General features: G+C 29.7%; 1 protein-coding gene across 1 annotated transcript; it reads right to left on the bottom strand.

The window, feature by feature from the left end:
- Positions 1–270: 270 nt before the first annotated feature.
- LOC145968989 (uncharacterized) lies at positions 271–1,479 on the bottom strand. The gene is made up of 2 exons (XM_083094864.1): positions 812–1,479; positions 271–652 (listed from the first exon to the last, which is right to left on the bottom strand). The coding sequence occupies exons 1-2, from the start codon at positions 1,477–1,479 to the stop codon at positions 271–273; spliced, it is 1,050 nt and encodes a 349-aa protein (XP_082950990.1).
- Positions 1,480–15,331: the final 13,852 nt, after the last annotated feature.

Below are 15,331 nucleotides of genomic sequence, written 5' to 3'. Positions count from 1 at the left end.
CGTCTCCTACCGGCGGGGACCCTCTTGTATCCCCCGCGTGTGTGTGTGTGTGTGCATGGGCGCCGGGAGGGGGGTGCAAGGCAGTGCACTTGCACCCCCCCTGACCCTGGCCTATGAAATAAGTGTGGAAGGGACAGAGAAAGAATTCAGTAAAGAAATCATATAATATAGAATAATATCGATTATAATTTTTTCAATTGAACAAAAATGCAATGGTTAAATATTAATTAACATTTGTAATAAGCCTTTGGGAAATCAATTTTAGAAAAATCAATGTTTGAACAAAAACTTGAGCCGTCTTGGTTGCTTTCCAAATTCATTTGTCACATTATCAATAAATTCAGTCTCCTCTTGCACTCTTTTTCTATGAACGCTGAGCATGCACAGTCCACTAAGCCTCTCGTCTCCCATCATGGACCGATTCCAAGTCTTGACGCGCCGTAATGTACTGAATGAGCGTTGAATGCTACATGTTGTCGCAGGAAGAGTCAGGCCAATTTTGATTGCCTCGGCTACAGCTGGGTAGAACGGTGTCGCTTGACAAATTAAATCTGCGTACTCGAGGGATTCATTTAAGGTTGCTTCATTTTTCCACATCTCATACCATGTGGTAGCCTCGGCGATAAAATTCGATAAAATATCTCCATAAAGACTATTTATATTTTTTGCAACAGCAAGAAATGATATTTTATCTAATTTTTTTATAACATCTGGGTGAAGTTGCATAAGCGAAAATGCTTTTTCGTGCGTAGAAGAGAAACAATCTCTCAGAGAAGAAATAATAGAGTCCAAGTAAGGGATGAAGATAGACCTTCTAAAGAACTCTTCTACATTTTCAGAAGGTTGATTCGATCTTTGAGTCTGTCTTGCAACCACTCGAGGACGTTTGAACTCAATATCTAGTTCTTCGCAAATTTGTTGAGCTTTTTCGAAGATGGCAGTGAACTGTATCAAGGCATTATTGCGGTGAGATTGAAGCACATTTGTTAATTTAACTACGTGGTCGTTTATTGCCTTTATATTCATGTTTATTTGCTGAAGTTGGTTGCACACAGGTTCAAGTTTGGCGGAATAAACAGCAATGACTAGGAGCGTCACAATGTAGGTTGGAGTTGTTGCAATCGTATAGAGTTGATAAGCTTTGACCTTCGTCTTCGAATTTGATGCGTTCTCTGAAAGTTCTTTTAAAGCTCGCATGATTGTCGAAAAATTCTCAGAAAATATTCTGATACTTTTGTACTTTGCCGCCCAGCGCATTTCACAAAACAGAGGAATATTGGGAATCATGTTCCGCCGTAAAGTACTATCTCTAAAAAAATTTATAATTTCTTTTGTCGTCTGAGTAGTATTTCTCACTTCATTGACATCGTTCAAGTCATTGATGACAAGATTCAATATATGACTAGCACAGTGGAAGAACAGCGCCATAGGGTACTTGTCATTAATTAATTTCTGAACACCAATTATGTGACCAGCCATTGCAGCATAGCCGTCATACCCTTGGCCAACGAGTCGGTTTAAATCTAAATCGCAATTTTTTTAGAAATTGAATAATGATTTCTGAAATGGATTTAGAGTTTAGTTCTTGCAGTGGTACAAATCCCAGAAATTCTTCACAAATTATCGGTTTTTTGTTTTCTTGATCATAACGCAGATACCTAACACCAATTGATAATTGCTCGGTACCACTAATATCAGCGGTCTCATCAGCCAACACCGAAAAAACAGATGCACGCTTCACCTCGTTAATTATTTTTCCTTTGAGTACATCAGAACAAGTTTGAATTAGATGATTTTGGATTTGATGCGATATATATAAGGAGTTTTTTGCTCCGGATCCCAAATGATTCTTCAAAACCTTGTCCCCAGATTCAATTCGAAAATGTAGCAGATCTTTGAAAACAGAACCCTCATCACTTTTCCCACAAACTGGAAGATCATGCTGTCCGTAAAACAAAATTGTTGATATAATTGATCGAAGTTTCACCCTGTTTTCTTCAACTTCCTTGTGATACGCCGAATCTAAAGCTTCATGAACACAATTGTTGCCTATCCATAATTTTCTCGAAACTTTTGGAAGAAACAATCGCATCACGATGCCACTGGGTTGTTGCATGAGACTGTGCAGCTTCATGAAATTTGTTATATTTTAGACAAGGGGAGACGATAAATTGTCCTTGTAGACTGCGCTGAGCCGGGAGCCGAAACAGGACACAGACTCGACATAGAGGTCCTTTCGCGATAGCTGAGTAAGTCAACCACGGGTAAGTTGTAAGCCATTCAAATCGAAATGCTCGTTTAGCGCCAATTTTACATCCTTTTTAAAATTGTATATTTGACTCGGAGCCTAGGGCTCGCTCAATAATTTCAGACGAAGTTCGTCATCAGCATGAGAATTCGAATTTAAATATAAACCAATATCCAATAGATTAGCACTAGAATTGAGTGGAGATTCTTCGTCTTTACTATCTTCTTTTTGATGATCTGTACTGGAACTGGGTGTCGCTATTGTAGTATTATCAGCCTTGCGTTTTTTACATAAAAAACGCCTTATGTCACTCATCTTACTCGATTATACTACACTCGATTTAAAAAAACGTAAATTACTTAATACAGAACACGGTTGTAAGTTACTAAGCGCACTCAGCATCGGCTGTACGACGCGATCTTTTGATATGACTCGAAATAACAAATGAATAAAACAAAAGAACAGCGCGGATGCGTTTAGCATTTTGACAACCGTAAGTAGTAATCCCCACCGTTTAATACTTATGGCGCGTATAAATGTTAAGTTAAATTTTCCTTTAACTTAATGTCTTTCATAGGAAAGTTAAATTTGATATGCTTATATCAAATATCTGTGATCTTAAATTTGATGTTTTTATCAAATATAAAATAGATCTTAAAAATTGTTCATTTGAATTATAAATAGTGCATGCGTTAACAAATTATTTATTACAAGAAGCTAACATTCATTTAATAAATACTTGTTAACTATTAATAATTATATAATATATAAATACTTGTAAACTATTAAGAGTTGTAACTTTGTAACTATTTGCAATTGTAAAATTGAGATTCTTTAACTATATTAACAGATGCAATATAAAAATTAGAATTTTTCAATTATTAATGAATCTTTATTAAAATTCAATAAATAACATAAACGACGTTAACAAAAATATAATTATGAACTGGGAAAAAACCGTTTTTCCAGTCCATCCTCTTTTGAGTGCATCCTCCTAAAAGTAATTCTGCCGGCGCCCATGTGTGTGTGTGTGTGTGTGTGTGTGTGTACACATACATTTGTGATATTTTTTTTATTTTAAATTTCATTTATTAGGTTCTCGTTAAATTACCTATTCATAATCCTATACTTTCATTATAAGGATCTAGTATATTTTTATAAAAACCTGATTATAATACTTCATAGAAGCCTTATAAAGAAAAATAGTATTACATGCATACTCGGGTCCCGATACAGTAATAATATCAAATCCAGACAACCAAATCAGGCAAATGTTATACGGCCCTTATTTGGACCCTACTTTAATTTCAAATCGGTAAATGTTGCACATTTTTTCATTTTCATACATTTTTATCCTCATCAGGGTCTAATTATATAACCTCATCAAATTTCTGATAGAATAAGACTACATGTCCCGATCAGCTTATGTAACCCTATTAAATTCTGCGTTTGTAATTACTACTTTCCGACAAGGCATGTATACAGAATCCTCATCATGACTTGATCAAATTATTTGATCAGGTGAACCTTAGTAAGGCATGCCTTAAGAATACCCGGCCAGGGGTATGTCCATGGTTATCCGATTGGGTAATAATAAGGACCTAATCAGGTGAACCTTAGTAAGGCATGCCTTAAGAATACCCGGCCAGGGGTATGTCCTTATAACATATCGGGTCAATTTTTAGGCGGGTACGTAAAGAATATCAACAATTTTAAATATACTTGCAATATTTCGGTCTTAATACATAACATAGGTGTCATATTACGAAAATAAAATTAAAAGCAGTCTTTCGCTTTTCAGATATCCCTGGTAGCAACTGCTTCATCGGAGGATCATCATTTCGAATGAGTATTCCTTAATTATTAATAAAACACTTTTTTTTATTACAAATAATAATCCTGAAAGTAACTATTCCCTTAAAAAATCATCTTTTGGTAAGTATTACAAAATTAGTTAAAATCACAAAATAATTTGTATTATAGATAGTTGTCAGAATTTTGTATTTGTCTATGAATTCTTCTCATTAAAGCAAGCATTATGTGAAACAAAATTAATTTCATCATTCATAAATAAATTCCTCATTCATTCATTGCTTTTTTTTACTTTTCAGATGTTTTTGGTAATCACTGCTATCGTAGTGTAATCATTTTCGAGTAAGTATATTCCTTATTATTAATTTAAAAAATTCCTTTTTTGTTACAGGTGATAATCCCAGAAGCCGTTGCCTCTTCGAAAATCATAATGTCTATAGGCCCAGTTCCACAACTTACTTTAACCGAAGTTTAACTCGTTAAAGGAAGATTTACATTGCGTCCCAAACCCATTGTATTCAATCGAATGCCATACATCGGACATTGAACGTAATGTAAATCCTCCTTTAACGAGCTAAACTTCGGTTAGAATAAGTTGTGGAACTGGGCCTAGTGAGTATCACAGAATTAGTTATATGCGAATAATAAAATAATTTTTCTTTCTGTTATAGGTATCTCCAGAAATTTTTTGTTCATCTGAGAATTTCGCATCATGATATATGTCATGAAACTAAAAATAAATCTCATCGCAAAGTAACATTAGCTTTCTTTTCATTTAGGGATTTGTTTGTACATAAAGAATATAAATATATGAATAGGTTTAAACATACCTCGCAATCTTTCGGTTTTAATACATAAAATAGATGCGTCATATAAAAATAAAATTAAAAGAAATCTTTTTTACATGTTCTTGGTAGCAACTGCGAATCGAAGGATCATTATTTTAAGTATATGTAAAAATTTTTTAATTTATTTAGTAATAAAACATTTTCTTTTTTATCATAAATGATGATTCCGAGATTTTGTTTCCTCGAAAAATCATTATTTCTTTCAGCCAGTAATAAAATTCGTTATATATACGCGAAAATTACAAAATTACTTTTTTCTGTTTGCAGGTATTTCTTAGGACTTTTCATTTATGTAAGAACTATTCACATCGTAATAAGTACGAGAAAACTAAATTAATCTTTTGATTGCAAAGTATTTGCTTTCTTTAAAGATTTATTGGTGCACAAAAAAAAATTAATATGTATTAATAAACGAGAGAAAGAGAGAGAAAAAATCATTAAACAAACCAAAATATATCAGAATAAACAAAATCAAATAAACAAAAATAAATCAAAATAAACCAAAAAATAAACTAAAATAAATATATAACCAATAACTTGTAAATTTTCTTTGCAGATCTAAACTGCTATCTCACTCTGCATCTTTACAGATATAATTTATAAACTATAAATTAATCTTTATATATTAAGTTAAAAAAATATTTGGACTTAGAGAAAGTGTTTTACATCTATAAATCTTTATATTATTGCAATTTTCATGCCTGTAGACCGTTTAAATCCTCTAATATCTGATTGTAGATAATAAAGGACTTGACATATAATATTTATTTCCATATAATATTTTTATATAATTGTCATATATTTATTTTTATGAATCTTCACATACTACGTGGTTCAGTTTTCTTTGGTTGTGAAGCCAGGATCTTATTTGTGGTCCTATACGATTTTGTAAGCCTTTATGTGTTTTAATCGCTGCCAATATTTTTTTCGTTGAAGGTAAATGTTGTGAATTGATATATTTTCCAAATAATTTGATTACTATTTCTTGTTCCTCATTGCTCCAACGTCGCCGTTTTGTCTTACCATATGGAAATGCTATGAATAAATTTATATTTTTAAATATATTATATTATTATTTAAATATATCATACTTTATGTGAAAATCTGTTAATATTTACTACTACGTTTACGTTTGACTGTAGTAGTGCTATTATAGCTTGATTCTGCTGAGTCAGTGGCATATGATTCAGACTCTATTCTATGTAAATCATTTGGATTAAAATCGGATTGCGCATTACACGAAATATTTTCTTCATCACTGTTCTCATTTTCTTCATCTTTATCAGTATCACTCTCATCATCCTCATTTACATTATCTTCTTGTACTTTCTCTAACAACTGTGACATTCGTAAAATATCTCTACTAATTATTGGTTGTCTGTAGTATTCTTTGTGAATATTTTGTGCATGTCCCATATAATTAGCAAGATATTTTATTTCATCACCTTGCAAATTCACCAAGATACACTTAGTTGCAATATGTTTGCGAAATTTTGTACCATGTAAACTAGTGGGTAATTTTGCGTTACATTGGTGAGAAAATTCACGCAATAATTGACAAGCTCTGAGAAATTTAAATCTATTTACATTTTTTCCAGGTAATGTGCATAGATAAGGATTTCGAGGATGTATCTTGGTATATCTTCGATATTCCATAAGAAGTACACAGTGTATCAAATCAGAATCAAGAAGAACTATGCTTATACAGGGTGTATCAGACCACCCGTGCCAGCCAAATATCTCGAAAACCAAGAACGACAGACAAAAATATTTCAGACAATAGTTGTAGGGTTTCAAGTAACGTATTATATAGTAATATTGGTACGACCTTGAATAGTGTTGTCAAGGTCACGTGAAGGTCATCTTAAATTTCTTAAATGGAACCTACTATTTGTCATTGCATATTCTTGTAGCTTATCTCGAGAGCTTTCCAAAACACTATAATTAAGTACCTTTTCGTTAAGTACTTTTTGAGTTATGAGGCTTGAAATAATTTCTTAATTTTACATAAACCGTAAAATATCTTGTAGAATATTCATTTTTCGATTATCTTACCTTAATACTTTTACGTACAAAATAATGAGAGGAATCAACTGGTGTAAAGAAAACACATAGTTGTTTTGAAGAAAAAATATGTAATTTGCAATTAACAATTCCACTTTTGTCTGAAACATTTTTCTCTAAAATGCTTTGTTTCCGAAATAATTGCGTGCGTTAATTAAAATGGCTCACCCTGTATATATATATATTTTTATGTTTCGGTATATGTCAGGCCCATTTCGGAGACGCAATGGCACATACCAGGACTTTTGGCACATATCAGGACCGTCCCGGTATTTTTCTATATAAAATGTAATTTACCAGGACCGGTCCCAATATTTCCAAAGATATGTAACGTATCAAACCAGGACCAAAATTACTTTTTACATATTGTATATTAGCAGATCCGGTACCAATATTCACAATATATGTAACGTCAAAAATCGGGACCATCCAATATGAACAATTTTACTTTGTATTAAGTTGCATAGCCTTTGTCAACACTCATTATTTTTTAATCCTAAAAAAGGTATTGTGCACTAATACGTTTAGAAAAATATTTGTCACCAGAACATAAACTTTTTCTTGCAACTTCGATTTATAAATAATGCATTACTGTTTAAAAAGAAAAATACGCGCGTGAAAAAATATTATGGTGATGAATATAACTAAATTTAAAAATTGCTTTAACGAAGTATTGTGAAATGTGGAGACCGATTTCCGTGATGTAATGGCACAAAGCAGGACCACTCATTTTGATTAAAATTTTTACAAAGTTTAGATAGAAACTATGTAATTCCGTTATAACGATTCAAATTGAAGCATTTGTCACTTCCACGTTTAATTAATTCTAATTGATAATTATTATTACTAAATTAACAGAAAATATTTTCGAGGCTCTAGTAAACTAAAAAGTTTAAGCTGGGAGAAATATTTATCATTTTCACGTGCACACTCTGTTGCTTCTAACTTCGACTTTTTAAACAATGTACTACTGTTTAAAGAAGAATACGCAAAGATATTACAGCTGCGCAGATTACTACAGCTAAATTCAAAAATTGTTTTTGCGACGTATCGAGAAATACGGGGACCGATTTTCGTGATGTAATGGCACAAAGCAGGACCACTTATTTAAATTACGACTTTAATTAATTTTACACAGAAATTATACATTTCCGTTATAACGATACAAGTTGAAGCGTTTGTCACTGCCACGTTTAATTGGTTGAAATCAATAATTATTATTCATTAATTAACAGAAAATGTTTTTGGGGCTCTAGTAAATTAAGAAGTTTAAGCTTAGAGAAATATTTATCATATTTACATATACATTCTGTTGCTTCTAACTTCGATTTTTGCACAATGTACTACTGTTTAAAGAAGAATATGCAAAGATATTACAGCTGCGCAAATAAATATAACTAAATTCAAAAATTGTTTTTGCGACGTATCGGGAAATACGGGGACCGATTTTCGTGATGTAATGGCACAAAGCAGGACCACTTATTTAAATTACGACTTTAATTAATTTTACACAGAAATTATACATTTCCGTTATAACGATACAAGTTGAAGCGTTTGTCACTTCCACGTTTAATTAATTCTAATTGATAATTATTATTACTAAATTAACAGAAAATATTTTCGAGGCTCTAGTAAACTAAGAAGTTTAAGCTGGGAGAAATATTTATCATTTTCACGTACACACTCTGTTGCTTCTAACTTTGACTTTTTAAACAATGTACTATTGTTTAAAGAAGAATACGCAAATATATTACAGCGCAGATTACTACAGCTAAATTGGAGAAATGCTTTCGCGATGTATCGTGAAATACGAGGACCGATTTCCGTGATGTAATGGCACAAAGCGGGACCACTTATTTAAATTACGACTTTAATTAATTTTATACAGAAATTATACATTTCCGTTATAACGATACAAGTTGAAGCGTTTGTCACTGCCACGTTTAATTGGTTCAAATCAATAATTATTATTCATTAATTAACAGAAAATGTTTTTGGGGCTCTAGTAAATTAAGAAGTTTTAGCTTAGAGAAATATTTATCATTTTTACATATACATTCTGTTGCTTCTAACTTCGATTTTTGCACAATGTACTACTGTTTAAAGAAGAATATGCAAAGATATTACAGCTGCGCAAATAAATATAGCTAAATTCAAAAATTGTTTTTGCGACGTATCGGGAAATACGGGGACCGATTTTCGTGATGTAATGGCACAAAGCAGGACCACTTATTTAAATTACAACTTAAATTAATTTTACACAGAAGTTATACATTTCCGTTATAACGATACAAGTTGAAGCGTTTGTCACTTCCACGTTTAATTAATTTTAATTGATAATTATTATTACTAAATTAATTAAAAATATTTTCGAGGCTCTAGTAAACTAAGAAGTTTAAGCTGGGAGAAATATTTAACATTTTCACGTACACACTCTGTTGCTTTATACTTCGACTTTTTATACAATGTACTACTGTTTAAAGAAGAATATGCAAAGATATTACAGCTGCGCATATTACTGTAGCTACTATAGCTAAATTGAAAAATTGCTTTTGCGATGTATCGTGAAATATGGGGACCGATTTCCGTGATGTAATGGCACAAAGCAGGACCACAAAGTTAATCATTCATTTAAATATAAATACTGTCTGAAATTGTTTGATAAATTCTTATTGTAATTTGTAATTTTATTGTGAATTGATCTGAATGATTTTTGAATTTAAACTGTTTTGTCGCACGTTACATAAAAGTTTCAGAGGGCGGTTCGATTGATTGACTAATAGATCCTAGCAATAGCATTTATTTCAATAGCATTTATTGAAAGTTAACGTTACATATACTATACACTTAAAAGCACCTTATATCGATAAAAGAGGATTCAGAATATGGGCTATAGTATGTTATATATAAATTTGATAGTCTTTTAATTTTATTCGATAACTTGAAATTTATTATTTGTGTTTAAAATTTTTCAGATTTTTACCAATCATCTATAAGTTGGAGCTCTTAATAATGGATTCTTAATCTCTCATTGTTGGAAAAACACGTTCTCGGGGAATTTTACACTCAGATTCGTGAATTTGACCTGTACTTTGTTAATTGACAAATTTAATTATCTGGGTTATATGTAAATAAAATAGGATACTATTTTTATAAGACACATATGTCTGCATATATTTTAAGAAACTTTTTTCTCACTACCTCTTTATCTGAATACATTTTTTACAATTTTTTCTCACTACCTCTTTATCTGAATACATTTTTGTTTCTTTTATCATAAGAATAATTAAACTTAATTAAAAGAATAAAATATAAAATAACACTAATATTGCAAAATAATTACGACGTAAATAATATTAATTTTGCAACAAGAGATATTAAATGAAAAATACTGCAGCAATATAAACTCAAGATACATATAATAAACACAAAGTAAACTTAATAAACACAAAATAGATGTAATAAACATAAGCGAAAGTCATCATCTTTCAAACTTCTAAACATAAATTATCTTCATTAATTAAACAAATAATTCAGTAAATTGAATCAAATAAATAAAGAAATATTTTCTGTTTAAATAAATATAGTGAAAGAAACAAATATTTGTTTTATTTTAAGTAAATTCCTTATCATTTAGACCTTTCTTTATTTGATTGTTAATCCATGTTTTAATTGCTGCACAATTCCTATTAAAAATGCATGGATTCGCATCCTTTAATTTTTGAATTTCCTGGAGAGAAGGTAAAGTCCTTGAGATAATATGCTGCTTGAATGCTGCGTATGCAATATTCTTTTCTTCTGTAGTCCAACGTGAACGAACACATTTTCCAAATGGAGATGCTAATAATAAAAATAAATATGTAACTAATATGCCGGATGATTTGTTCTACAAGTGCAGGAATTCATATCCATTAACTTTTGAATTTCTTTGAGAGAAAGTAAAGTCTTTGAAGTGATATGTTGATTGAATGCTATAAACAAATCTAACTTACTTGATTGCTTCTTTTTAGTCTTATGATATATTTCTGAAGACGATAATGAAGATTTTTTTCTTGAAAGACTTTGATCTGTACTGTTCTTACTTGCATTAGATTCTTCAAGATTTACTGAATCTGTAAGAACGTACATAAAGCATTAAAATATAGTGTTAATCAAGAGACACGGTAGTGTCTCGCGTCAAGTTCATGCGCAGCAACAGCATGCGCAGCAACAGCAAGGCACTCCGTGTATCTTTACGCGAGTCGGCTAGCTGAGAGTACCTTAAATTATTGTATCTCAATAACGGCTGAATCGATCATATTTTTAATAGGCTTAATCGATAGCCTGGGGTCGAATTATATAATAAAAGTATCTTTATTTTTCTTCTGCGTGTCGTATAAACGGAGATATCATGACGCAAAGTCAAAACATGGAAAATATCATTTTGTCCTGAATATTGCTTTGAGGGAATTTCTATTTAGATGGCAATCATGATCATAAAGTAAGTGACATTTTCTTGTATGTACATACTATGTACACATATTTCCATATAAAATGTTAGCAAATTGTTTGTGTAAAAATTCATTCTAATTTCTATATGTTAATTCAAAAGAAAAACATATTGCAATTATCATTATTATTAAACACTAATTTAATAATTATTGTGAAATATTTTTGCAGAAAGAGTACAATTTAAATATTGAATTTGTTTCAAATGTACAAATTTGTAAATTGGTTTAAATGAAAGAATATGTCTTTCATTTTTTATGACTATATAATATTCTGCGTACTGTTTATCAAATAATAAAGAATTAAAATAATATAAATTAATATCAAGAGACATGTTAACTTACATCATTTCAATTCTTTATTATTTGATAAATAGTAAAGAGAATTATATATTGCGATAAAAAAAAAAGACATGTTTTTTCATTCAAACCAATTTACAAATTTGTACATTTGAAACAAATTCAATATTTAAATTGTACTCTTTCTAGAAGAATATTTCACAATAATTATTAAACTAGTGTTTATTAATAATAATAATTGCAATATGTTTTTCTTTTAAATTAATATGTAGAAATTAGAATGAATTTTTACACAAACAATTTGCTAACATTTTATATGGAAATATGTGTAGTATGTACATACAAGAAAATGTCACTTATTTTATGATCATGATTACCATCTAAATAGAAATTCCCTCAAAGCAATATTCAGGACAAAATTATATTTTAGATGTAGATAACAAATTCATCGATGAATCATGACTCATTAACATAATGTTTCGGTTTGATGGAATCTCAATCATGAGAGGAAATATGTACCTTGCAGTATCTTTTACATCACGCACACATCATATTTCATTTCTGTCGTTCTTTTATAGAATCTGATATAAGATACAATATAATCTGAATTGGTAAATATATATACTTTTATTTGAAAATTAGGTATATTATATCGTCATTATGTCCAATATATTGTTTTAAATAAAAAAACTGCTTTAATTATTAAATTTAAACAAAATTATAATTTTAAAAACAAATTAAACATTTTCATATTATATTATTAAACAAAATTAAACACATTTGACATTTTTATACGTAAAGTAATATTTAATACTTATTTATTTAAAGATATTTAACATATACTATAAAAAAAAGAATGATATAATCCCTAAAAAACTAACCTTTTCAAAAAAAGGTAAAAAAAAAGGCGCCAAGTTCACGCGAACAAGTGGAAAACTATTATATATATGTATATATGCATTTACAAAATTAACCGTAAAAAAACTTTTGTAAAATCTATATAAAAATAATATTACTATAATCTAAAATAATTATCTTAATACTTGAAAATAAAAACTTATTATTTTAACCAAAAGTTGTACAAAAGATTTATTTTAATTTTCCACATTTGTCTTAATATATATCAAAAATTAATGATATCAAAAAATTGCGCCAACTGAAAATAAAAATCTAGAAAATAAAAATCTAGAAAAATTAATAATTAGAAACTAATGCAAAGAATTAAAAATTTATATAAAAATTAAAAATTTGTACAAATAAAAAAATTTTAATTAAAAAAAACGGCGCTGCTAAATAATATGCTGTATACTAAATTTGACATCAAAATTAAAATTACTATTTAACTGATTTAATATACTTGGAAATTTAGCAGCGCCGTTTTTTTTAATTAAAATTTTTTTATTTGTACTAATTTTTAATTTTTATATAAATTTTTAATTCTTTGCAGTTTTTAGTTTCTAATTATTAATTTTTCTAGATTTTTATTTTCAGTTGGCGCAATTTTTTGATATCATTAATTTTTTATATATATTAAGACAAATGTGGAAAATTAAAATAAATCTTTTGTACAACTTTTTGGTTAAAATAATAAGTTTTTATTTTCAAGTATTAAGATAATTATTTTAGATTATAGTAATATTATTTTTATATAGATTTTACAAAAGTTTTTTTACGGTTAATTTTGTAAATGCGTATATACATATATATAATAGTTTTTCACTTGTTCGCGTGTAATATTATACTTCTTTAAATATTAAATTTGCTTGTGTAAATGAAATTTGCTTGTGTATCATAATAATATAGATCATATTTTTTGGATTGTAATTGATTAGGATAACAATAGAAATTGATTTAGTTTAAAGATTTAGTTTAAAGTGCAATTCATGTTTTAAAATAAAAAATTAGTATAGCTCAGATGTTTAAATCACGTTGTAATATTAAAAATTACATTTTAAGAAAAAGTAGATTTATACATAAAGAGCAGTTATTAATTATGATAAACATATTTTTTTAGTATGGATTTGCACTATAACATTAAAAATTTAAATAAAATAAAAACTTATCACTAAATTTTTGCTTGTTCGTATTAAGTTTGCTTTCTTATATAGAATTACTATCTTCTATAAAAAACATCAAAATTATAATTTTAGAACTTTATCAATCTCACTGTAATTGTGTGCTATGCTTTGCTTTATTTTGTTAATTATGAATAATATAATAATTATTGGTATAACTAATGTGTTGATAACGTATGTTGACAACTTAAGAGGATGCCGGATTACCGACAAAACGATTATTTTTTTCCATACCGAAATTTTTTTATTGATTGCACAGAATTATAATTCCTTCTCCACGATTAAAGTATATATAAAAACAAAGCAGGAACCTACTAGTTTTATGTCAAAAACAAAAAAAATTGAAAAATTACAGTTTTTTTATCAGCTTCTGACGTCAACCCGTAACAAAACTTGCTTAATATAAAAATGTTGCAGTTTATATGTACAAAATAACATAGCTTCCTGTTAGAGATTGCATGAAGGAATATAAATAAACTTTTAGAAATGAGTTTAGAATCGTAGTAAAAATAATTTCGGTACGCAAAATTTTCATGCATATTGTTGAGTGTGAGACTGCGATACAAGAGTAAAACAGAGCAGTAGATTAGTTGCTCGCTATCGCGACAGACGGCGCTATAGTCGGTTTGTGTGACAAGGAGAGTCAATCTCGTACCATCATTCTCTTTCATCTTGCGTGTAATAGTATACTTCAGTATACATGTACGCGCACATTAAAGCATTACATTCTTGTTTTCTTTCTCGAATTCCGCGTCATAGATACTCGCTGTCACGCAGCGGCGTAACAATCGTACGCGTAACAAGCTACGGGAAAACAGCGTTACAACGAGTTACGTAGAAAATATTCTGTGTAAGTTATACATATACACAATATATATATATATATATATATATATATATATATGTGTGTGTGTGTGTGTGTGTGTGTGTGAGTGTGTGGGTGTGTGTGAGTGTGTGTATGTATAGACGTATGTATGTACAAAAGTGATGCGAGAATTACGTGAAGAAGCGAGAAGATAATAAGAACGATCAAAATAACAATAAGAGCGAACGAGAAATAACACGAGCAACGAGGACTCGAACTCGAGAATCTGATCTTTCTTTCACACTATTATTTTCCTCTCGCTCATATCTATTACTGTCTCGCTCGCTCCTATTATTGTCTCGCTCGCATCTATTACTGTTTCGCTCGCTCCTATTATTATCTCGCTTGCATCTATTACTGTCTCACTCGCTCTCGATTCTTGGGTCCGCTTATCTTTTCGAGCTGTCTATCACGATTGTCAAGTGTGACGGAGAAAGCAAGACTATAAGTAAAGAGCGAGCGAGATGACCTATCATCAAAGAGTTCCGAAGTCTCTTACAATCGGTTTCTTCGCTTCCTCTATCCATTTGCAATTCACGAAAATGTAAACATCTTATAAAATAAAAATTGAAACTTTTATTTTTAATTTCATCGGTTTGAAAATAATTTCAATGAATTAATGAGATTTTTGC

This window comes from Camponotus vicinus, unplaced genomic scaffold, assembly GCF_025532165.1.
Source record: "Camponotus vicinus isolate PSW18456_S1 unplaced genomic scaffold, iyCamVici1.0 SCAF_3, whole genome shotgun sequence".
In the NCBI taxonomy this organism is placed as follows: Eukaryota; Metazoa; Arthropoda; class Insecta; order Hymenoptera; family Formicidae; genus Camponotus; species Camponotus vicinus.
The sequence above is the reverse complement of the archived record's forward strand: the minus strand, read 5'-3'. Positions and strand labels throughout refer to the sequence as shown.

Coding starts and splice junctions, on each gene's coding strand:
- LOC145968989 (XM_083094864.1), bottom strand. CDS start 1,479: ATGGCTGGTCACATAATTGGTGTTCAGAAATTAATTAATGACAAGTAC. Junction 653..811: donor GTAGAAGAGTTCTTTAGAAG/GTCTATCTTCAT, acceptor AAATATAAATAG/TCTTTATGGAGATATTTTAT.